Below are 25,873 nucleotides of genomic sequence, written 5' to 3'. Positions count from 1 at the left end.
ATCTAGAGATGGCTATTCTTGATCTCTTTGCATATACCTTTCCAGATCTTTCTTTTCTTCTCTCCAACTCTAGAAAGAGCTTATAGAATATTTCTTGCTTTTTCATTTAACACAGGATTTTGAAATGATCCAACAGCATTTATGAATTTACTCTATGCTTACAAATTTTATGATCTCCTGTAAAGAGTTACTCCAACCTCAAGGTTAGGGAGAAGAGGGTAAGGATGGAAGGTAGGTCTTTTGAAGACCCTTTAGTGTGTACTGACATGCCTCTTGAGTTTCCTAACCCTGGGTCTGGGAAAAAAATTGCCAACAACAATCTCACTTTGTGGTCCATTTTAAGAATAGAATTAAAGAGCCTCTATGTTTGTGTATCTTTTAGAACAGTTATGCAGTTAAGCAGATCATCCTTTATTTATTTTCTTCTCATGTAACAAAACTCAGTTTTTATTTTGTTGGAACTAAGTTCTAAATTGCTTATATTATGGAGGAATTGAAATCATATATATATAATGCTTACGATAATGTAGGTTAATTTGCAAACAGTCCCAGCCCAGTGACATGAACCTTAAAGAAGAGTAATATACTAATAGTGATATTCTAGATTGGGATAATATTATTGAAAGTATCTTAGGCAAGGTAAATAAAATTTTCTGAAGCAAACAGTTACTTCTAAGGTTATATTACCAGTATAAGCACCATTTATGTGTATTTGTGTAAAACAAACGTAAGAGTTCAGTTCACTCACTCAGTCATGTCCAACTCTTTGCGACCCCATGAATTGCAGTATGCCAGGCCTCCCTGTCCATCACCAACACGCAGAGTTCACTCAAACTCAGGTCCATCAAGTTGGTGATGCCAACGAGCCATCTCATCCTCTGTCGTCCCCTTTTCCTCCTGCCCCAAAACCCTCCCAGCATCAGAGTTTTTTCCAATGAGTCAACTCTTCGCATGAGGTGGCCAAAGTACTGGAGTTTCAGCTTCAGCATCATTCCTTCCAAAGCACACCCAGGACTGATCTCCTTTAGAATGGACTGGTTGGATCTCCTTGCAGTCCAAGGGACTCTCAAGAGTCTTCTCCAACACCACAGTTCAAAAGCATCAATTCTTCAGTGCTCAGTTTCTTCACAGTCCAGCTCTCACATGCATTCATGACCACTGGAAAACCCATAGCCTTGACTAGACAGACCTTTAATGGCAAAGTAATGTCTTCTGCTTTTGAATATGTTATCTACGTTGTTCATAACTTTCCTTCCAAGGATAAGCGTCTTTTAATTTCATGGCTGCAATCACCATCTGCAGTGATTTTGAAGCCCCCAAAAATAAAGTCTGTCACTGTTTCCCCATCTATTTCCCATGAAGTGATGGGACCAGATGCCATGATCTTAGTTTTCTGAATGTTGAGCTTTAAGCCAACTTTTCACTCTCCTCATTCACTTTCATCAAGAGGCTCTTTAGTTCTTCTTCACTTTCTGCCATAAGGGTTGTGTCATCTGCATATCTGAGGTGATTGATATTTCTCCCGGCAATCTTGATTCCAGCTTGTGCTTCATCTAGCCCAGCGTTACTCATGATGTACTCTGCATATAAGTTAAATAAGCAGGGTGACAGTATACAGCCTTGACATACTCCTTGTCCTATTTGGAACCAGTCTGTTGTTCCATGTCCAGTTCTAACTGTTGCTTCCTGACCTGCATATAGATTTCTCAAGAGACAGGTCAGGTGGTCTGGTATTCCCATATCTTTCAGAATTTTCCACAGTTTATTGTGATCCACAGAGCCAAAGGCTTTGGCATAGTCAATAAAGAAGAAATAGATGTTTTTGTGGAACTCTCTTGCTTTTTCAATGATCCACCGGATGTTGCCAATTTGATTTCTGGTTCCTCTGCCTTTTGTAAAACCAGCTTGAGCATCTGGAAGTTCACGATTCATGCATTGCTGAAGCCTGGCTTGGAGAATTTTGAGCCTTACTTTACTAGCGTGTGAGATGAGTGCAATTGTGCGGTAGTTTGAGCATTCTTTGGCCTTGCCTTTCTTTGGGATTGGAATGAAAACTGACCTTTTCCAGTCCTCTGGCCACTGCTGAGTTTTCCAAATTTGCTGGCATATTGAGTGCAGCACTTTCACAGCATCATCTTTCAGGATTTGGAATAGCTCAACTGGAATTCCATCACCTCCACTAGCTTTGTTCATAGTGATGCTTTCTAAGGCCCACTTGACTTCGCATTTCAGGATGTCTAGCTCTAGGTGAGTGATCACACCATCGTGATTATCTGGGTCATGAAGATCTTTTTTGTACAGTTCTTCTGTGTATTTTTGCCACTTCTTCTTAGTATCTTCTGCTTCTGTTAGGTCCACACCAATTCTGTCCTTTATCGAGCCCATCTTTGCATGAAATGTTCCCTTGGTATTTCTAATTTTCTTGAAGAGATCTCTAGTCTTTTCCATTCTGTTGTTTTCCTCTATTTCTTTGCATTGATCGCTGAGGAAGGCTTTCTTATCTCTTCTTGCTATTCTTTGGAACTCTGCTTTCAGATGTTTATATCTTTCCTTTTCTCCTTTACTTTTCACTTATCTTCTTTCCACAGCTATTTGTAGGGCCTCCCCAGCCAGCCATTTTGCTTTTTTGCATTTCTTTTCCATGGGGATGGTCTTGATCCCTGTCTCCTGTACAATGTCATGAACTTCCGTCCATAGTTCATCAGGCACTCTATCTATCAGATCTAGTCCCTTAAATAGATTTCTCACTTCCACTGTATAATCATAAGGGATTTGATTTAGGTCATACCTGAATGGTCTAGTGCTTTTCCCTACTTTCTTCAATTTAAGTCTGAATTTGGTAATAAGGAGTTCATGATCTGAGCCACAGTCAGCTCCCCATCTTGTTTTTGCTGACTCTATGGAGCATCTCCATCTTTGGCTGCAAAGAATAATAAATGCTGGAGAGGGTGTGGAGAAAAGGGAACCCTCTTACACTGTTGGTGGGAATGCAAACTAGTACAGCCACTATGGAGAACAGTGTGGAGATTCCTTAAAAAACTGGAAATAGAACTGCCTTATGATCCAGCAATCCCACTGCTGGGCATACACATTGAGGAAACCAGAAGGGAAAGAAACACGTGTACCCCAATGTTCATCACAGCACTGTTTATAATAGCCAGGACATGGAAGCAACCTAGATGCCCATCAGCAGATGAATGGATAAGAAAGCTGTGGTACATATACACAATGGAGTATTACTCAGCCATTAAAAAGAATACATTTGAATCAGTTCTAATGAGGTGGATGAAACTGGAGCCTATTATACAGAGTGAAGTAAGCCAGAAGGAAAAACATAAATACAGTATACTAACGCATATATATGGAATTTAGAAAGATGGTAACAATAACCCAGTGTACGAGACAGCAAAAGAGACACTGATGTATAGAACAGTCTTATGGACTCTGTGGGAGAGGGAGAGGGTGGGAAGATTTGGGAGAATGACATTGAAACACGTAAAATATCATGTAAGAAACGAGTTGCCAGTCCAGGTTCAATGCACGATACTGGATGCTTGGGGCTAGTGCACTGGGACGACCCAGAGGGATGGTATGGGGAGGGAGGAGGGAGGAGGGAGGAGGGTTCAGGATGGGGAACACATGTATACCTGTGGCGGATTCATTTTGATATTTGGCAAAACTAATACAATTATGTAAAGTTTAAAAATAAAATAAAATTAAAAAAAAAGAAATAACATTCAAAGTAATTTGTGAAGTCAGTAGTTGTGGGAAATGCTAAGTGTTTACATTTCTAATCTGTATATAACAATAGAGTTCTCTTGTTTCCATCAACAAAATTAGTGCCTGTTAATCAGATATGTACAGAACAAATAAATGAAATCATTATGAAAAAAAAAAAAAGAATATCATCATTCTGATTTCGGTGTTGACCATCTGGTGATGGCCATGTGTAGAGTCTTCTCTTGTGTTGTTGGAAGAGGGTGTTTGCTATGACCAGTGCATTCTCTTGCAAAACTCTATTAGCCTTTGTCCTGCTTCATTCCATATTCCAAGGCTAAATTTGCCTGTTACTCCTGGTGTTTCTTGACTTCCTACTTTTGCGTTCCAGTCCCCTATAATGAAAAGGACATCTTTTTTGGGTATTAGTTCTAAAAGGTCTTGTAGGTCTTCATAGAACTGTTCATGTTCTTCAGCATTACTGGTTGGGGCATAGACTTGGATTACTGTGATATTGAATGGTTTTCCTTGGAAACAAACAGAGATCATTCTGTCGTTTTTGAGATTGCATCCAAGTACTGCATTTCAGACTCTTTTGTTGACCATGATAGCTACTCCATTTCTTCTAAGGGATTCCTGCCCTCAGTAGTAGATATAATGGTCATCTGAATTAAATGCACCCATTCCAGTCCATTTTAGTTCGCTGATTCTTAGAATGTCGACGATCACTCTTGCTATCTCCTATTTGACCATTTCCAATTTGCCTTGATTCATGGACCTAACATTCCAGTTCCTATGCAATATTGCTCTTTACAGCATCGGACCTTGCTTCTATCACCAGTCACATCCGCAATTGGTATTGTTTTTGCTTTGGCTGCATCACTTCATTCTTTCTGGAATTACTTCTCTACTGATCTCCAGTAGCATATTGGTTACCTACCAACCTGGGGAGTTCCTCTTTCAGTATCCTATCATTTTGCCTTTTCATACTGTTCATGCACTTCTCAAGGCGAGAATACTGAAGTGGTTTGCCATTCCCTTCTTCAGTGGACTACATTCTGTCAGACCTCTTCAACATGCCCACCCGTCTTGGGCGGCCCCACAGGGCATGGCTTAGTTTCATTGAATTAGACAAGGCTGTGGTCCTAGTGTGATTAGATTGACTAGTTTTCTGTGAGTATGGTTTCAGTGCGTCTGCCCTCTGATGCCCTCTTGCAACTGATTTGTAAATTTCACAGAGGATACAAAAGAATGAGGTAACAGTGGGCTTTCCTGGTGGCTCAGATGGTAAAGAATCTGCCTGCAATGCTGGAGACCTGGGTTTGATCCCTGGGTTGGGAAGATCCCCTGGAGAAGGGAATGGCAACCTACTCCAGTGTTCTTCCTTGGAGAATTCCATGGACAGAGGAACCTGGCAGGCTGCAGTCTAAGGGGTTGCAAAAAGTTGAATACAACTGAGCGAACTTCACTACAGTGGCTACTGCTAGGGTTCAAGAATGAAATGCAGAGAAGGGGTCCAGTTTCCCTGTTTTGCATGTGTCTCTCGATTTTTTTTTTCCCTAGAACATATACTGTTTTTAGAATTAGGAAAAATGTTGAATTTTAGCATAATGCTAAAAAGTGGCAATTAATAGTTCAGGTTCTTGATTTAATTCTGTTGCCAGAATTCACATGCTCTGAATATAGGCAATTGTTTTGATTTTTTTTCTGAAAATGAAGGTGTTTGGATCACAGTAAGTGATCAATAAAATGAAGATGTTGTTATTAACTTAAAGTCTAAGGAAAAAAACCCTTTGTGTTCATGTTTGTATGCAATACAGACTGCAACATCAGAAGGACAGTGCTATCAGTGTGTGAAATGTTACCTGGATTTTACCTCTTTCCAGCCAAATTGCTGGTGAGATATGCTACCTCAGTTTTCTAAAGGCTTTATTTCTTTTGCAAGTGTTTTATTATTTTCAAATAATTGTCATCATTGTGTTTCTTGTGCTAATAGAACTTATATATAAGTTCATTCAAATATGAATATGATACTCTTTCCCCATATATATGCATATATTTGTATGTGTGTGTATATATCCTACTGTGAACCAGGTATTATTCTAGTACTTGCTATCATTGACTCAAACAATGATTCATATGTTATTCATCCACTTAATTTTCCAAGAGGCTGTAATTATCCAAAGATGAGAAGGTAGACAATACATAATAATACTAAATAACTGACCTGTAGTCAGAGAATGAAAAGAACTTTTAAAAAATAAAGAACTTGAAGCAGAAAGGTGAAGGAAAACAGGGGCAAGGGAAATCATTCCAACATGCCTAGTTTCTTATTCCTGAAGCCATGCTGACTACATGTGAATTTTATTTTGCCCTTGTTATTCTATGCCTTTACATTCTGGAACATCAGTAAATTTCAGTTTTTCATAAATAAAATGAGGCTTATTAACAATATCAGCAAAGTTTATCATAGGCATATTATGAAGATTAAATGATATAATACCCATAAAGCACTTAGTATAGTGTTTGGTACATAATCACAAAAATATTAATATTACTATACAATAATGAAATGTTCTAACATTGGCTGAATTATGTAATGATAGAATCAAAGGATATATGAAAATTTAACCAAGCAAGTAAATATATCAAATTGTTTATCAGGAAGCTATCTACAGACAGTGGCCTATCAAAGTAATTTATGTTTCTTCTAAGATTGTTTTATCTTTGGATAAATGACATAAATTCTGAAATGTTAGAGATTACCTGAAATTAGAGTATCCGGCAGCTATTCTATAAAGTGTTGCTTTCATGTGAAAATATTACTGTAAAAGATAAATATGAAATCATTCATTTTTTATAAAATTTAATCAAGATCTAAATCAGACTTGTAAAATATGACTTACATTCTGTAAATTAGATAGGTGTCTCTATTGCTTATTTTTAGCTGAAAAAAGACTAGTTTTAATTTTTGTGATTTCTTTCCTCCACGCACCAAACGGAGGAACATATATAGTCAGGTTCAGTGGCACAGTTTATAAACATGTTATTTAATGAAACAATTGACTACTTTAAACGTTCTAGCAATAAATAGTCGGGGCTGCCCTTAAAACAGTGAAATATATTACTTCAAATTTTGTATGCTGGAGTTTGAAACTGTTATTTTACTGCTGTCTTAAATTATGACTTTTAAAAAGAAGATTCTAAATAAAACACAAAATTAGACTTTGCAAATTTTTTCTCTAATTTTAGCATTACATACCCTTTCTACCTGAAAAACATAATTAAATGAGTAATGTGATGATTGATAAAATGTCCTGGTGTTTCTTGAGTCACTATGCTTAATAAGTCATCAATATAGCCAATTGTTTTTCTACTAATTTTCCTTGGAGATTATGTTTCTATTGTGGCTGTGCAGCTTTACATTTAGAAACGAAATAATTCACAGTCTAAGGTCTAAAAAAGAAGGCAATGTGAATCTTCCACCATTGCATATGGCACTGGATTTCATCTTTGTAGCAGCTGATTGTTTTTGTAAAGTCACTGTGAGTTGCGTTCTTGACAAGGATTGATGGACTAAGTGTTATCATCATGATGTACTGCATTATTTATATACAGCAGCCAAATTCTATCTTTTAGTTTGTCCTTTGCTGTCAACTGAAGAACTATGATAGTCTCTGAAAGAACAACTCATTGGGTTTAGAATTTTTTCATAATTAGAAAAATATATGATTTTAGAGCATAACACACAATAAGCTATCTTATTTATGCATTAAAAAATCCAAAGCAGTCAGGTGTCACTCTTTTGTTGACCTCCATCACACCTGTCTGGTAACACAACAAACCTGGGTCAGGGTCTTCTTCCTGCCTGAGCACTAGCTATTGTCCTCTAACCAGATAACAAGGTTGGGTACGTGTTGCTGGTGTCAGTTCTTGACTCCAAGCCCAGCTGGGCCCTACTCCTTTCCCTCAGGCTTTTTCCTATGCTTTCCAGGCAGCAACCTTCTATTTACTGCAAGTACATATTACTTACGTTCTACTCTACTCAAGCCTATGATCCCATCATATTTTCAGCAGCCCTGCTACACAGAGAAGACACCAGAAAAACTCCCTCAATTTGCTTAAGCATCTGTAAACATATAGACATCCAGGTTGTATTATATCAGATCCCTCCTCGTGCCAAAGGTGATTCCTTCCATATATATCTGAAGCCCATCCTTCACAGTGTTCCCTCATAGCTCAGTTGGTAAAGAATCCACCTGTAATGCAGGAGACCCCAGTTCAATTTCTGGTTCAGGAAGATCCCCTGGAGAAGGGAAAGGCTACCCACTCCAGTATTCTGACCTGGAGAATTCCATGGACTGTATAGTCCATGGGGTCACAAAGAGTGAGACACAACTGAGTGATTTTCAAACCTTCTGAGCATTTCCTTCTCTACTGTCCCTTTAACTTCTGTTCTGATAGCTGCCTCCAATCAACGCCAAAACACTTATCAGGTTTCTGCCATTTTAAATATATTTCCAACTCTCTCCCACACAATTTTCATTTTGATAGCATTTTATTTGAATAAAATGATCAGACGCCAGTCTTTGCCATGGGGAGAATTCGGTGAATAAGTTGAAATGATTCCACACTTAAGAGAGTTTACAAGGTGTGCTGTGCTTAGTCACTCAGTCATGTCCAACTCTTTGTGACCCTATGGACTGTCTATGGGGATTCTCCAGGCAAGAATACTGGAGTGGGTTGCCATTTCCTTCTCCATTACAAGGTAGAAACATGTATCTACTTCTAGATCGTGTTTCCAGAAACACCTCTGAGAATTTGTGTTTGTATTTCCATGATTTAAAAGATAGACTTTATGCTAATTGCTCGATCTCTAAACTGAATCTTTCTCCACAGGTTCAAATCGATAAAATTATCTTCTCACTGAATATCTCCAAGTGAATGGCTATAGACATTTTTGTCCAAGCATTTCCAAAACAGAAATCTTCACTCCCCTTCATCACCATCACCACACTTGCTCCTTAGACCATGTTTTCTATCAAAATGAAAGGCAGAGTTTTTTGTTAAATTTTAATTTATGAGTTTCATCCTTAGTTCTTCTCTTTCTTTTCAGCCATCCCGTTGGCTCTATGAATTTCCTCTCTCCATATGTCTTTTGGGATCCACTTCTCTCCATTAGTACTCCAAGGCAAGTCAGCAGTCCCTCGTGCAAGACTAAAATTTGCCACTTCCTCACTGGTCTGTCACCCTCGGGCTTTTCCTCCTGTAATCCATTCTCCACATTGCTTCCAGGGTGAACTATCATGTCACCCTTCAGATTAGACCCCTAAATGGCTGTCCTTTATGCTCAGGAATGCCCAGACTCCTTAAGAAAGTAAAGTCGTCCAGTCGTGTCCGACTCTTTGCAACCCCGTGGCCTGTAGCCGACCCTGTTCCTCCGTCCATGGGATTTTCCAGGCAAGAATACTGGAGTGGGTTGCCATTTCCTTCTCCAGATCTTCCCGACTCAGGAATTGAACCTGGATTTCCTGCATTGTAGGCAGATGCTTTACCATCTGAGCAACCAGGGAAATCTCAGACTCCTTAGGAGTGTCTTAAAGACACTGCACACCCTGGGCAACTCCTGTTCTTCAGTCTTGCCTCTGCATTTCTGTTCTCTCTCTTCTGTCTAGCTAAAATGAGTTTCATCCTGTTTCTTAAGCAGGGCTCTGGCTCTGCTCCCTACATTTGCACATGTGTTCCCCTCTGCAGGGGATCTCTGGGCCATCCCTTTGCCTGGCTGCTTTCCATTAATCCTCTTGTTTTGAATTGAAGATCACTTGCCCTGGGAGAGCTTCCTAACTCACAGGGCAGAGTTTGATGCAGCTCTTTCATGATCCTTTGGCACCAGGAGTTTCCCTTCTCATAGACCTAACATGCTCTGATAACCACCTGTCAACTTATCTATGTCTTTTGTTAGACTCTATAAAGAGCAGGTGATTGTCTATCAGGGGTCCCATAATATGTGCAGCAATTATCTCTCAATGTCATGTAAATGGGCTTCAGTTAATATTAACTTGATGAATATTCTTCACAGGTAGAAATAATATAGTCAAAAAATACTTGGGAATTCCATGATATGGTTGAATTAGCTGGTGATTTATAAAGTTCCAGCTAATTATTCTATGGAAATTCAATATATGTTAGTAGTAAGTAGTATCTGTTCTGCTCTCCCTAACATGCTGTGTGCCTTTATTTTCAATTTGCTGATTCTGACTTCCTGCAGGTATTTTTTTTCATAACTCATTCTGAACTACCAAGAAAGCTAGTCTAATAAATTCTCTTCTCTTTTGCCTTCCTCTCAGTTGAAAACAGGAAATACAAACTTTCTTCCTTCCTCCTTTCTTTCCTTCCTCACATTCTTTTATTTGTGTTCCTTCTTTAATAAGTTGAAAAGTTTGGATGAGCTTTAGGAAATGCAGAAGTCTATTTTCCAACCCCAGTGATTCTGACTTAATTGGACTGGGCATCAGGAATTTTAAAAACTCCCCTGTGATTCTAATATTCAGCAAAGTTTGAGAACCACTGGGTTAGATCATCTCTAATGTCCCTTTCAATTCTAAAAACTCTAGATTTTGTTATTTTAAGGGACTCTCTAGAGTGTTTTAAAATACAAAATATGCCAAAAGCCTTTTTCAAAATGTAGAGCCCAAAATATTTTTATATTTTCATGCAATTAGCCTTGATTGAAGCTGTGTGGTAAAGGATGTAAAATTCAAATAGTCAACACTCAAAATTATTGCTGATTTCCGTCTAACTATCTTCAGTACTATATTTCTCTCACATTTAAAAAGTTATCTAAGAAGAAAAAACTATCTTTAAAAATAGTGGGATAAACCACTGGCTAACAGCTAAGAAGGACTTCCCCTGCCTGCAATGCAGGAGACGTGGGTTCAGTCCTTGGGTTGGGAAGATCCCCTGGAGAAAGAAATGACAATCCACTCTGATACTCTTGCCTGGGAAATCCCATGGACAGAGGAGCCTAGGGGCCTATGCCACAAGTCCAGGGGGGTGCAGTGTCAGACAGGACTTAGAGACTAAACACCAAAAACAACTAAGAAACATCCTGCTTTAAATTAGCTTTAGTGTAGCCCCGAGTGAGTCTACAAAGTTTCCTTGTTCTTTCATTAGATTTGTGTCTTCCGTAGCTGCATGTGGTCATTTGGGAGTCCTGTGGACATCAAGGTGTTAATTTTTCTTTTATTACAAGTGCGTTACATGATTTTTCCAGTGAAATGACAGATCCTCTCAACACGAATATTCTTATTTTTTTTTAATCTTATTTCTTTCTCTTCCAAATTGCAGGATGGTCTGAAACATCAACTAAAATTTGTTTTTAAAGCACAAGTGAAGCTAGCAATCACATCAAACCTTTTGAACTGTGTTTTGTTTTGTTTTTTAAACTGTCCACATTCTTTAAGCTTTAGCTTGCAAAGAAAGACTTTAAAATAAAAGTCTGTGCATCAAATTCATTAGAGCATGGAACAAATGAAATTGCAGTATTCAGCATAAATGGTCTCTCAAGAGACACCAAAGTAAATTCAGTCCTACTGTTGATTCAGAAGTGACATTTATTTTGTTCTGTACAATTTCACTGGCAGTAAGTCATAAGGGTGCTAACATTTGTGAGTTTTACCAGGTTGACTATGCAAATTCTCCTGAACTTTATCTCATTTTAACTAGAGTTATTGCTCACTTGTGTATGAGAAGTGGCTCATTTTGCCAAGTACTCTGTCTACAGGTTGGTTCAAATTCTAACTTGTGCAGTTGAAGACAAAGCTTTTGTTTTCTTTCAGTTTTAAATGAAGTGATAGTATAGCTGCCAAGTTCAGTGGAGAGCAATCAACGGAAGATGAGGTTGTCCTGGTTGTAGAACATGAATTTAAATGTTCTCTTGTATCTCACTGTGGTTCTGATTTGCATTTCTCCAGTGATTAGGGATGTTGAGCACCTTTTCAAGTGCCTGTTGGCCTTCTGCATGTCTTTTTTTGGTAAAATGTCTACTCAGGTCCCTGTCTGTTTTTTAATCAGGTTGTTTGTTTTTTGGTTTTGATATTAAGTTGTATAAGTTCTTTATGTATTTAGGGTATCAACTCCTTATCAGATATATCATTTGTAAATACCTTCTCCCATTCAGTAGGTTGGCCTTTTCATTTTGTTGATGGTTTCCTTTGCTGTGCAGAAGCTTTTTACACGGATGTAGTCCCATTTGTTTATTTGTGTTTTTGTCGCCCTTGCCTAAGGAGACATAACCCCCAAAATTGTGCTAAGAATGGTGTCAAAGGGCCTAGAGCCTATTTTATTCTTGGGGTTTTATAGTTCCAGGTCTTGCATTTAAATCTTTAATCCATTTTAAATTTATTTTTTATGTATAGTGTAAGGAAGTAGTCATTTCATTATTTTCTAGGTAGCTGTCCAGTTTTCCCAACACTGTTTATTGAATAGACTGTTTTTCCCCCAGTGAATACCCTTGCCTCCTTTGTCATAGATTAATTGATCATGTAAACTTGGACCTAGAGGGTATTAAGCTAAGTGAAATAAGTCAGACAGAGACATACAAATATAATATGATTTCACTAAAATGTAGATCTAAAGACTGGAACAAATGAACAAGGGGAATTCCTTGGTGGTCTAGTGATTAGGACTCTGAGCTGTCACTACTAAGGTCGGGGTTCGATCCCTGCTCAGGGAACTAAAATCCCACAATTCCCATAGTACAGCCAAAGAAACAAAAACAAGTGAATAAATAGAACAGAAACAGAAACTGGTGGTTGCCAGAGGGGAGAGGGTTGGAAGATGGGTGAAAAGTGTGAAGGGGATTAAGAGGTACAAACTTCTAGCTATAAAATAAAAGAGTCACAGGGAAGTAATATTACAGTACTGGGAATATAGTCAGTAACATTATAATAACTCTGTGTGGGGACATGTGGTCACTAGACTTGTTGTGGTGATCATTTTGTAGTGTATGAAAATACTAAATCACCATGTTTGTTGTTCACTTGAAACTATATAATATTATTTGTCAATTATAATTCCATTAAAAAAGATCCAAAGTAAAACAAAATATAGTCTCCATTTACTTAACCACATATAAATATGTACTGTGACAGTTTTTACATTTAGTTTGCAGAGATGTTGAAGAAATTAATATTAATATCTTGTGTTAGTATAGCTATATGCTTTAGAGATATGTTACTACTTTTTCATTTTTAATATTGCATCTGTATACAAATTTTCTTTCAGAAATGAGAGGGCAGGGATGAAGGTACAGATATATTGTAGGTGGCTTCTTGGATTGCTAAAGGAGCCAAGGAAATGGAGATGCATGCATTCATCCAAATAAATTATTCATATATTTACATTATGTTAACACAGTACTGTGTACCTATATTAATATCTAAAAAATTGAAATACAATAATATATTTTCAGTAGATGTTTGAGAATATAGTAAGAGTAGGCTTAGAAGAAATGTCCTTGATTATCCTAAGGACAGAGAATCAAATGTGGGGCGTTAGTTATAACTCCGTTCCTGCTAAAACTCTGTTGCTGACAAAAACCACTTAGTGACACTTTACCACTGTATTCTGGACACTCTGGCCTCCTTTGTATTGCTTGAATTCATCACTCTCTTGCCTATCACTCAGGCCACACACTTGCTATCCCCTCTGCTTAGAAGACTCTTAGGTTTTAACATGACTGGCTAATGTTCAGCTTCAGCTCAAGAGGCACCCGTAACTAGTTGCATTCACTGCCTTTCTCATCAGGTTGTCCTCCTCTTACCTTTCCCCCACCCCAGCATGGTTTTTGTTACAGTGGACAATACCTTGCTTATTTGTCAGTTTCTTATGTGCATCCCCTCCACTATACTATGAATTTCAGGAGTGCAGGATTCATATGTGTCTTCATCTAGACAACATTCCCAGTGTCTAATGTTTGGTTCCTGGAGTATCAATACATGATAACTGAGTTGGGGTTCTCTGATTTGTAAACTGGAGATAAGCAGTAATATGTAAAGAAAACTCAGTGCATAAACCATCAGATAGTTACATATCAATGAGGCAAATTGGCTGTTCTGTCCACCTAATTCCCAGGTTAGTGCTAACATAGAATTTTCTCCTTTTCCCTACATCACAAGTTGCATGGCTGTATACTGAGCCCACAGAAAAACACAACCACAGTCATAATGGTACAAATTATAGTGTTGTTTTTTTTTTTTCTTTTTTCTGCACTGTCTTCTGCAGTGCTGGATTTTATAGATTCATACACACTTTGTGATTTTGGCTAAAAGATCAGGCAATTGATAATAAAGTGAAATAAGACATCCCTAAATCATTTTGAACAGGAGGTGACTGGCAACAGGTGGTGGGTCAGTGAGAAGAATGAGGAGGACACAGAGCACAGTCAGGATGGTCCCAGTCCAAACAGAACTCTGGAGAGTGGGGGGAGAGAGCAGGCAAATGGGAAGTTAAATTTAGCCTGCAATGATTTCTTGCCCCTGGAGAAAATAATTGCTGCATTCGATTGCCAAAAGGAAAATCGGCATCAGCTTAATTTGCCTGAGTCTGCCATAAACTGCAGATGGAATCGTAAAACATAGTTAGATTCAAATTAAACACATCTGTCCTAATCTAAAGCAGGTGAGGCCAGCCAGCCACGAAGCATCAAGGTGTAACACTGCACACAGATTACAATCTGCAGAGGTATATTTTAGGAACCTGCTGACAGTGAAATAAAGAACCATGAAGGCGTGTATTGTCCATTCCTGAGCCTGTCTTCTTGTACCAGTTGCCATCTTAGTTTTAAAAGACTCTACCAACGCGTCCACTGGGAGGCAAAGAGACAACAAAGCACTGACTTGAAATCCAGAAGTCAGTTGCATTTTAATCAGGATTCTTAAGCTGATGCTTTTTCAGATTAATTGAAATGACAGAGAATCAGAAGTCCCTGAAGTACATTTGAATTAGACTTGAAATTTTAGCCAGAAAGGGTTGGTTTCTACTTAAGGTATCAGCCTTAAAATTAAAAGACGCTTACTCCTTGGAGGGAAAGCTATGACCAACCTAGACAGCAGAGACATTAAAAAGCAGAGACATTACTTTGCCAACAAAAGTCCGTCTAGTCAAGGCTATGGTTTATCCAGTAGTCATATATGGATGTGAGAGTTGGACTATAAAGAAAGCTGAGTGCTGAAGAATTGATGCTTTTGAACTGTGGTGTTGGAGAAGACTCTTGAGAGTCCCTCGGACTGCAAGGAGATCCAACCAGTCCATCCTAAAGGAAATCAGTCCTGAATATTCATTGGAAGGACTGATGTTGAAGCTGAAGCTCCAGTACTTTGGCCATCTGATGCAAAGAGCTGACTCATTTGAAAAGACCCTGATGCTGGGAAAGATTGAAGGCGGGAGGAGAAGGGTACTACAGAGGATGAGATGGTTGGATGGCATCACCAACTCAATGGACATGAGTTTGAGCTCCTGGAGTGATGGACAGGGAGGCCTGGCATGCTGCAGTCCATGGGATCGCAGAGTCATACATGACTGAGCAACTGAACTCAACTGAAGGTATCAGCCTACTGAGATAGCGGGTGTAGATAAAAGAAAGAAAGCTAAGATACCTTGGTTTTGACCAAAGTAACTATGTAACTTATCCAAACCAGGACAGCTTTGACGGTGAAAGAGGACTTTGGTACACATGAAGGTGCATGGCTCCAATATCCTTTCAAGAAAGAACAAGCTGTTTGGCTGCAAAGAATGAATGCACTTAACTTCCACCGACTTTCTTTGGTAGCACTTTCTTCATGATCCCATTAGAGCCTTAGAGACCTGCTCTGCCTGGGCCTCCTCCTGCCAAAAACTGAGCAAGTGTCTGGACATTTCTGCCTTTGGGGGATTCCTCTAAAGTATAATCTTTGCTCTGGAGCTCCCAGGTAGATTAGCTAAGACTTTGTCAATTCTGCATTATAGACTGAGACTCCTAGGCTCAGTCTTCCTTCAGTGACCTCCCTGCTCCCCACCACCACCCATTTCTTTTCACAGGTGTCAGATCTGCATCACAAAGCTTTCCCAGCCCTTTTCTGCTTCTTCCTCATTTTTTCTTGGGTGTTACTTCTTAATAAACTTGCTATACTCTTTGTCTTCATGGAGAACCCAGCTGACACAAGGGTGCTATTAATAATTAGGTGTGGGGAAACAAGTACATAGCATATCCTCTAATCACCCTAGGAGAAGGCAATGGCACCCCACTCCAGCACTCTTACCTGGAAAATCCCATGGATGGAGGAGCCTGGTAGGCTTCAGTCCATGGGGTTGTGAAGAATCGGACATGACTGAGGGACTTCGCTTTCACTTCCATGCATTGAAGAAGGAAATGGCAACCCACTCCTGTGTTCTTGCCTGGAGAATCCCAGGGACAGAGGAGCCTGGTAGGCTACCATCTATGGGGTTGCACAGAGTCAGACACGACTGAAGTGATTTAGCAGCAGCAGCTATCACCCTAATTGTGTTTGGATTCTGTTGTGCCCATCTAAACTTTCATTTTTTTTTTTTTTTTTTTTTGCTGACATTATCCATCTATCACAGCTACATGTGAGGGCCTTTAATTAATCTCAGGCAGTCCTTAACATATTAGACCCTAAGTGAATAGACTGGATATACATACTGTTGTGGAAGAGGCCTATCACTATTTTTTTCCTCTTTCTCTCTCGAAGAATCTTCCCTCTTTATTCTCATTTATTTGTTAGTGTGCCCAAGGACTTCTCTTCCCCTCTCCTTTCCCCTTTGCTCTGCTCCCCTCCCCTCCCTTTAATGACTCTCACTGGATTCTAGTATTCACATCCATATTTAACAATCCATGTTTTATCAAACGCTGTCCGATTTCATATCTGATCATTCAATACCTTTGTAGGACATTTTCATTTTGGATACTCTGCAGACTTCTTAAACACAATAATTCCTTTAACAATGAATCCATTATATTTCCTTATGAAAGATGGCCTTACAGTTGTACAGGCAAGAGCTCTGGAAATCAGTCCAGACTTTTTCTCTCCCTCAACCCACGCATCAGTTTGGTCACAATGTCCTCTTAGTTCTACTGGCACAATTTGGTCAAATCTATTACCTCTTTTCTATGTTTCAGAAAGACACTGAGTAGATATCAATAATGGTGATAAAATATGGGTTTTTACAATATTAACATCTTAGAAATAAGTAATAAGCAGAAAGAACAAGAAGTACAAAAGAGAAAACAGGTCAGCTGAAGAGCAGCTGGCATCTACGAGCTATGAGAGGTAAACAGACCATCCTGTCTCACTGTGACCACAGAAGCATCATATGACTGGCAGACACGCCAGTAGAAAATCAACTAGATTAAGTATTATCACTTAGAAAGGGCAGCACAAGTACTAAGAAAGGTTTCTTAGGACAACAAAGCTCTGTGTGATGGGGGGTCAACCAAAGGGACCCGACGACGTGGTCTCATGCGACTCTGGGTGAGCTCACATAAAGGAAATTGGCTGTAGGAGTGAGAGGGATGAGAATGAGGGATCTGGGTTTTGGGTAAATGTATAAATATAGCCTGTATTCTTATGAGCCTGTAGGACACTGTTCATGCCTTGCCTTTCTCCTGTGGAGATCACGCTTGTCAGTGTAAATAAATCAATATAAACATCCACAATGTTCCTTGATCTGTTGACATTGCTGCAACAACAGATCCTCGTCTGGGGAATGTAGAACTTCTCTTTCGTAGTATTCACAGTGCACAGAAATATGACTGACGTCTTATCAAAAAAAAAGCTTCGGTGTTAATACTCATCTTTATGCAATGTACAGAGTGAGCAGATGGCAGTGTTGTTAGTCTGACTGTACAAAGCTGTGCTTCTTTGCTCACACTGAAGAAAGACAAGCAGGATCACACTTTTAAACTAGTAATTTACTTTCTAGACAATCTCCCCTTGTTTCTAATGGGGGAGGTAGTAATTTGGGAGGACTATCATTTCCTATCTTATTAGCTAGCATTTATTAACTGGATTGGGTTTAAATGACGCTTACATTGCTTTCCTTGTCCCTGGCTACCTCTAAAGAGAGTTAAGGAAGTTGTCATTTTTTATGGGACTACCTCAGAAGATTCATGCTTAGTCCCCCATCTGATTCAACACAATGTTGCCTAAGTCAGCATTCCATAACACCAATGTGATCATATACTTGCTCATATGTAAAGTCCTTTTATGATTTTTCAGTGCCGACAGAAAACCTTCAGAATTTGGGGTACAGCATACAAGGCATTTATCTAGATGACCATGCTAACGTTTCTTTCTACTCATTTCTTTCTATTCATCATACTCTTCTGTGCTTTAATTATAGTAGCCTATTTGAAGTTCCTAGGATGCGTAGTGATCTTTTTCCTTCATATATGTTATTTTCTTTTCCTGGGATGTTAAGCATGTACCTTCTTTTCTTCTGCATCACTGAACAGCACCGGATCCATTTAGAAGTCTCCTGTGATCCTATGACTTGGATCATGTATACTAATCATAGTTCTTATTACCATGTGCTTTAATTGTTTCTGTCTTTTTCATCTCCTGTAGTGGGATCTGTACTTGTTGATCATAAGGACTCTTTATATATGTCTCTTATGTTACCACTTGGTGCCTATCATTAAATAGGTGCTCAAAGAATAGACAGTTGGATGGACAAATGGAGGAATAGTTGAATGGCTCACTAGCTAGATACATAAAGAGATAAATAAATAATCTATTGAAATATCTTTACCATGCATCACTTTCAAATGCACTTGATAGATAATGCTGCCAGAATAGTCTTCTTAAAATATATCTGACCATGTTAAAGCTCTAAAATACATATTAAAAACATTTGTTGTCTCCTCAACTGATAATTGGTGATGTCACTTTTTAATCTCCCCTGACCTGACATATTTATACTTTTTCAGTCATTACCAAGCAGATACTCCAGGGTTCAGCCATGCTAAATTCTATGGTAGTCCCAAAGCATATTCTTTCATTTATTAACTTATTTCAGGACTCTTTTTCTAATATCTTATCCAGTGCCAATGTAGTATTTTAGTCTATCATGTTAGTATAGCTAATGACCTGCTTTATAAATTTCACAAATATCTTAACCTCCATTTTCCTTTTTTGTAAAGTTTTAGAGCAGTTAGTCTGGAGAAAAGATGAAATCATTCATGAGAAAACTTCTGTAGGGGAATAAAGTTCTTCGAAATACCAAGTACTAAGGAAGTTGGGGCCCCGCTTTTTTTTTTTTTTTTTAATTTTTAAAAGCTTCATTCCCCTTTATTCCAGGAGATGGCACCTTTACCTATAAAGCTCCTTTAGAAGTTGTATGGGCTTTTCTGAATCTGATTCACATGCTCTTTGCAAAGCCACACCCGTGATTCTCTGAAGCCTGTTTATCACTCCATACCTAATCAGCACTACTGTGGATCTGTCAGGCTGCTCAGGGATAATATCCTTAAGATTTCTAGAATCTCTTTCTGTTTAGCTGAGAGATTCTTTCAGGCTGCACCTGAGTTACATGCAATGTTTTCACAAAGGTCTTGTAGCTACAGCCTTCATTTGATATTTATGCTGAAGCCACGTCTTTCTGACAAAGCTCTGGGTTTGACCCTCCACTGGTTTGAGAAGCTGGGGTTGAGAAATCGTTTTGTTTTCTATCATAAGTCCTGGTGCCTCCCTATTCCTTTACTTTCAAACTCATCAGTTCTTTATTTAGCATGTCTCTTTCTTATCATACCTTATAAAATACAGTTATTAAATCAAGTGACACTTTTACATTCTGCCTACAAATGCCATTACTCATATACAGAAGTTTATTAGGTACATTTTCTTTCACCAGAGTTTCCTCAGGTGATAGTCTTACCAACTGCATCTCTATATAGCACAGAGAACCCATTTTTCTAGCCTCCTGTGGCCATTCTTTCAGTGCTTTTCCAGATTCCATCCGCTACCTGTGTTAAAGCCGTGCCACGTGTTTTTGGTTTTGGTTACTGCACAGGTTATTTCTCTTTCCTTGCATATTTGCTCTCAGTTCTCTTGAGCAGGCTAGGCTGAATTTACTCTCAGGGCTATGGCAGAGTTCCAAGAAAAGAAGCAGAATGATTAAAATGTTTTATCAAATATCAACTGACTTTAAGTCTCTTAACACCCTACTGGCCAAGCAAGTCACATGGATAAGCCCAGACTCTAGACATCAAGAAATAAGCACCCCCTTTACTGAGAGAACTTGCAAAGTTATCAAGCAAAATGTGCGGATATAGATAGGTTATTTATAGGAGTAATTAGCAGACCGGTCAACTGCAGACATTTTGGTTAATCTTTAACAAACTAGAAAATCTTTCATTTATACATAATGAAAGAATTCCAAAGTACATTACTTGCTTTTAGTATGCAACCTAGTATGCAATGTTTGAATTGAAAATTTTAATTTTAACCTTGTGACAGACCATTTCTTTTAGAAGCACATGGTTTCAAATGGGTCTTGCCTACCTTATCTGTAAATCTATATAAAGTATTGTGATGTTACCAAAGGAAGATGAGTGGGAGTTATGAAATAATACAGTTTAGTGTCTAAGGCAAAAACAGTCAATATCTGTTTTTTTATTTCTCAGGTGATATTTGTGATCCCAATCCTTGTGAAAATGGAGGTATCTGCTTGCCAGGATTGTCTGATGGTTCCTTTTCCTGCAAGTGTCCAGATGGCTTCACAGGTCCCAACTGTTCTAGTGTTGTGGAGGTTGGTAAGTGCAAGATTTAAGCATTTCAATAGCTATCATCGTTGTTTTCATGAATGACTGACACATTTGGAGATCAGTGCGTTATGGGTGCTCTGTATAAGATTGCTGTGTGTTGCTAATTAGTGTAATCTTCTGTTGGTCTCTCAATTTTAACATTTTTATTTAATAAATTATATTATTATTTGTAGTGCTCACAAATAATTTAAAAATATGACTTAGTGATTAACATTATAATTTAAAAGCACTACAAGTACTACTTGAATATAATAAATTTCTTATCTTTCTAATATTAATATACATTTAAATTTTATTTTCACTGGAAAGTAATTCCCAAGTCAATTTAGTCAAGTTAAATAGTCACTGTAAATAAAATAGAACTTATTTTAGTGCCTGAAAATATTCATCAACATTTTATAGCTGTTTTAATCGTTATTTTTCTAAGACTATAAATATATGATGAAAGAAAAATTATTCCAGCTGGATTGTTCTTCAGAGTTTCAAAAACATGCTTGGTAAATATCAGTCAGTGATCACATTTCAAAATGTTTTCATGTGTGAAGTACTTCACTGGCGTATATCATTATGGATTCAGGATAGCTTCCATAATTTCAAAATTACTCCCCACTGAGAAGGTAATGGTACTTTAAATAATTTAGCACTATGTAAATTTATATAGATATTTTTTCTTCTGATTAAAAGTAATATCATGGTTACATTTGAAAAAAAAAATTGTCTTTTTCATGTCAATACTAAGAATAAAAAAGTAGACTGTATCTGTTCAATATAGGAAAACTAAATTATGTACTGGATTAAAGCTCAGTCAACCAGCATAAACTTTGAAACTCAGAAGTTTTCATAGCATTTTAAAAATAGTTTTGAAGAAGAGAAGTAATTGTGTCTATAGTAAGGGATCAGTGTGTTTACTCATCATTGTATCTAACGCACCTATAGTTAATGTGCAATGGGAACCCAATAACTGTTGGTTGAATGAATGAAAGAATAATTAAATAAAACCACTAACCAGCCATTTTTGGCTACTACCTATTGCATTTTAGTGTGCTTTACTTTTTAAAGTACAAGTGTATCTCACTTGTATTTTTTATGTTACATTGATAAGAATGTAGTATATTTGAAAAAGTTAATTATGTTATTGCTAACAGATACTATGCTCATTTGATTCATTTCAAAGACAATTCTCTTTTAAAGCTTTTATTAACTTGCTACTAGTTTAGGGGATTTGATGCAGTGTTATAGGAATACAAATTTTAACTACTTTGACAAGTCTCCAAGTATGTACAGTGAATTTCAGGGTTTAATATGAGGAATCTTTCCTCACAAAAGTCTATATCTCTGAGAATAGAGTCATAAGTATTCCTAAAAAATATATGAATAGACTTAAAATTTAGTGTTATATTTTGAGTCCACTGACCCCAAATCAGCAGTGCCTTAGATTTGTAGTATATAATGTTTTGGTTGCTGCTTTATAAAAGTCAAATCTGGAATCGAAGAGGCAAATGTGTTTTAATAATTAAGAAGCCAGTTGTTCAGTTACTAAACCGTGTCTGACTCTGCAGTCCCATTGACAGCAGCATGCCAAACTTCCCTGCCTTTCAGTATCTATGGGAGTTTGCTCAAACTCATGTCCATTGAGTCAATGATGTCATCCAACCATCTCATCCTCTGTCACCCCCTTCTCCTTTTGCCCTCAACCTTTCCCAGCATCAGGATCTTTTCCAGTGGGTTGGCTCTTTGCATCAAGTGGCCGAAGTATTGAAGCTTCAGTTTCAGCATCAGTACTTCCAGTGAATATCCCAGGTTGATTTCCTCTAGTATTAATTGGTTTGCTCTCCTTGCTGTGCAAGGAATTCTCAAGAGTCTTCTCCAGCACCACAATTTGAAGGTATCAGTTCTTCAGTTCTCAGCCTTCTTTATGGTCCAACTCTCACATTTGTGCATGACACTGGACAACCAGAGCTTTGACTATATGGATATGTATCTTTATAGAATTTTGAAATAAATACTTGAATACTTTGGGCCATATTTTTAAACAACATTTGTCATTTTATCAGAATGATACTATAGGCTGCTGCTGCTGCTAAGTCGCTTCAGTTGTGTCTGACTCTGTGTGACCCCATAGATGACAGCCCACCAGGCTCCCCTGTCCCTGGGATTCTCCAGGCAATAACACTGGAGTGGGTTGCCATTTCCTTCTCCAGTGCATGAAAGTGAAAAGTGAAAGTGAAGTCATTCAGTCGTGTCTGACTCCTAGCGACCCCATGGACTGCAGCCTACCAGGCTCCTCCGTCCATAGGATTTTCCAGGCAAGAGTATTGGAGTGGGGTGCCATTGCCTTCTCCAATACTATAGGCTACAGTAGTTTAAAAACTAAACATATTGCCATATTCCTCATAGTTCAATGAGACTTTTAAAAAATCAAATGCTTATATAATTAAAATTTACTTAGATTCATTATTCTCTGTTACTAAAGCACCTAATATTTCTTTTGTATGTGTATGTACTCAGTCTTTCAGTTGTGTCCAGCTCTTTGCAACCCTGGGGATTGTAGCCTGCCAAGCTCCTTTGTCCGTTGAGTTTTCCCAGCAACAAGCCTGAAGTGGGTTGTCATTCCTATTCCAGGTGATCTTTCCAACCCAGGGATCAAACTCGTGTCTCTTGCAGCTCCTGCATTGCAGGCGGATTCTGTACCACTGTGCTATTCGGGAAGCCCCCACATTTCTTCCACCTCTTTCTTAACTCTTGCATATAATCAGGGAATACTAAGTATGTATTGAATAAAAATAGTTGATAGGAATATCTTTAATATCCAGCCTACCTTATTTTTTTCATGACTTTAAAACTAATTATTGGGTTTTCTTTGTGGCTCAGTGGTAAAGAATCCTCCTGCCAATGCAGGAGACACGGGTTTGGTCCCTAGGTTGTGAAGGTCCCTCAGAGAAGGAAATGGCAACTCACTCCAGTATTCTTGCCTGGAAAATCCAAAGGGCAGTGGAAGCTGGTGGGCTACAGCCCATAAAGTTGCAAAGAGCTGACACGACCAAACAACTAAACAGCAACAACTGCTACAAAATATATGAACATTAGATCATTAAAGACCACCTTGCCTTTTTAATTTAAAAAGTCTACTACTTCTCTGGAACATTTTTGGCCCATTACTGTTGTTTCCCTGCTGTTGGGTAGTGCTGGTGCAGAAGAATAGAGTGTACTAGGATTTTGTCCAAAAAAAAAAAAAAAAGATAAGCCCTCAAAAGCTCTAGGTATTTTAATGTGCTGTCTTAAAAGACAAATGATTTGAACTGTCAGCACCGCTGTAGTTTTGCTTTTACATTAATCCTCCCAAAGATAGAGATGTCTAAGCTTTCTGTTAACCTTTTGAACCATATACATTTTGTGATTATATGAAGTTCTGCTAAGTCACTTAGTCATGTGCGACTCTGTGTGACCCCATAGACAGCCGCCCACCAGGCTCCTCCGTCCCTGGGATTCTCCAGGCAAGAACACTGGAGTGGGTTGCCATTTCCTTCTCCAATGCATGAAAGTGAAAAGTGAAAGTGAAGTCGCTCAGTCATGTCCAACTCTTAGCGACCCCATGGACTGCAGCCTACCAGGCTCCTCCATCCATGGGATTTTCCAGGCAAGAGTACTGGAGTGAGGTGCCGTTGCCTTCTCCGATATGAAGTTCTAAATTCCTTACATTTGCAATGAATAGAAAACAATCTGGTCTATATTAGCTTAAAAACATGTGCTTTGATCTAAGTTTAAACATTATTATTACTCTTTATTCTACAATCAAAATATACTTTATTGCAGTATATGGGGTGAATTTCAAAAATATGCTACTCTCAGAGATAAAAATTGCATTTTGATAAAAATTGCATTTTGATTTTACCTCAAACCTAATTTCTTGATGCTACTTATTTCAAAGAGAGCCTCATCCATTTTTGTACTTTCTCTCGTGCCTCTAAAAGCATGTAGTGTCAGATAAGCACAGAACACTTCACCCTGTTTGCAGTCAATCTTCACATCACTTACATTTCTATACTACCTGTGGCAGTTTGGAGAAATTAACTTATTAGATTTGTGAACTTCACTTACTAGACACTATTGCTTTTCTTTGGACTTAATTCTTGATCTAGCTGTATACTCCAATATCATTATTTTATCTCTGTCACTTCCCATCTCTGTGTCTGCTCCTTTCCCCACACACATATCCCTTATACAGACACACACACACACACACACACACAATGTTCTCAGCCTCTTAAGAGTTATGAAAACTCACTTCTGATCTCTGCAAAAGGCAATAGGAAAGCATCTCTATGAGCAAAGGAAAGGGGAAGAAAGTCTAGTGAGGGTCCTCTGACTTGCAGACTTCAGCCAGGTTTCCCAGTGTTCGCACAGATGCTCACAGGACACTGCCACCCTCTCCAGGGGACTCGTAGACAGAGCACCATGTGGTTAAACCCCAAATTACTTCCCAATCACCTACTCACATTCCTGGATGGCACTGTGGAGTTTTGAGCCAAACGCTGACACATTTACTTCATAGAAAATTATCTATTGCTAGTGAATACTCTGGCTTTCATATATGGAAATCTTGGGACTTATTAAAGCACCTGAATTCTGTGGTATAGTTCTCCACTCTCTGCTTTCAGAATAATTTGGTGAATTAGTAACAAATATAAATTTTACTTGATTACATAGTATATCAATGTAATTAAGGGGGACAATGTGATTGACTTCAACAAAATAAAATTTTAGCTTTCACTTATTCTTAAACAAATATTTACTAAGCACTGACGAAGTAGAAAAGTTACCTAATGGCAGAGATGCATTGGTGAACAAAATTTACAGGAATTGCTGCTTCGCTTGGAAATCAGATAAATAAAAAAGTAAATAAATATGATGGACTTTGTGATGGGAGAACTAGATGGAGCCATAAGAATATAAAGCAGGTGTCCTCTTTTAAGCTGGTGTCAGAGAACACATGCCTACCTGAAAAAAAATCGTATTTTGACATATTTCCAAATAATAATTTTAATCTACCAGGCCGAAAGCTATGAGTCTGGCAGTGGTGATAGTGGCAGATTCTGCAGTGTTGAGTGATGTTCTAAGGAATTTGAACTTCGTTTTAAGAGTAATGGAGAGGATTTGTGCTTTTAGGAGATCACTGCTATTGCAATATGGAAAAAAAAAATCATAGCAGAGTAAGTTAGGAGACAATTTGTAAGCTGCAGCAGAAACCAGGTCAGACTTGATGATCTTAGCCTGGGTCAGGAACAGGATGAAAAGGAGAGAGTCAGTAAGTATTAAAGTATTTGAGGTATTCAA

At 38.2% G+C, this 25,873-nt stretch overlaps 1 protein-coding gene across 2 annotated transcripts in view; it reads left to right on the top strand.

Annotated features, from left to right (window-relative positions):
• Window positions 1–25,873, top strand: part of EDIL3 (EGF like repeats and discoidin domains 3) — a 489,721-nt gene that overhangs the window by 112,320 nt on the left and 351,528 nt on the right. For both annotated transcript variants that reach the window (XM_005903751.2, XM_005903750.2), the window contains exon 2: window positions 20,399–20,527. In XM_005903751.2, coding sequence (XP_005903813.1) covers window positions 20,399–20,527 — 129 coding nt within the window. The remainder of the gene's footprint in view (window positions 1–20,398; window positions 20,528–25,873) is intronic.

This window comes from Bos mutus, chromosome 7 (genome assembly GCF_027580195.1).
Source record: "Bos mutus isolate GX-2022 chromosome 7, NWIPB_WYAK_1.1, whole genome shotgun sequence".
NCBI lineage: Eukaryota > Metazoa > Chordata > Mammalia > Artiodactyla > Bovidae > Bos > Bos mutus.
Note: the sequence above shows the minus strand (reverse complement) of the source record. Positions and strands in the feature narration are given on the sequence as shown.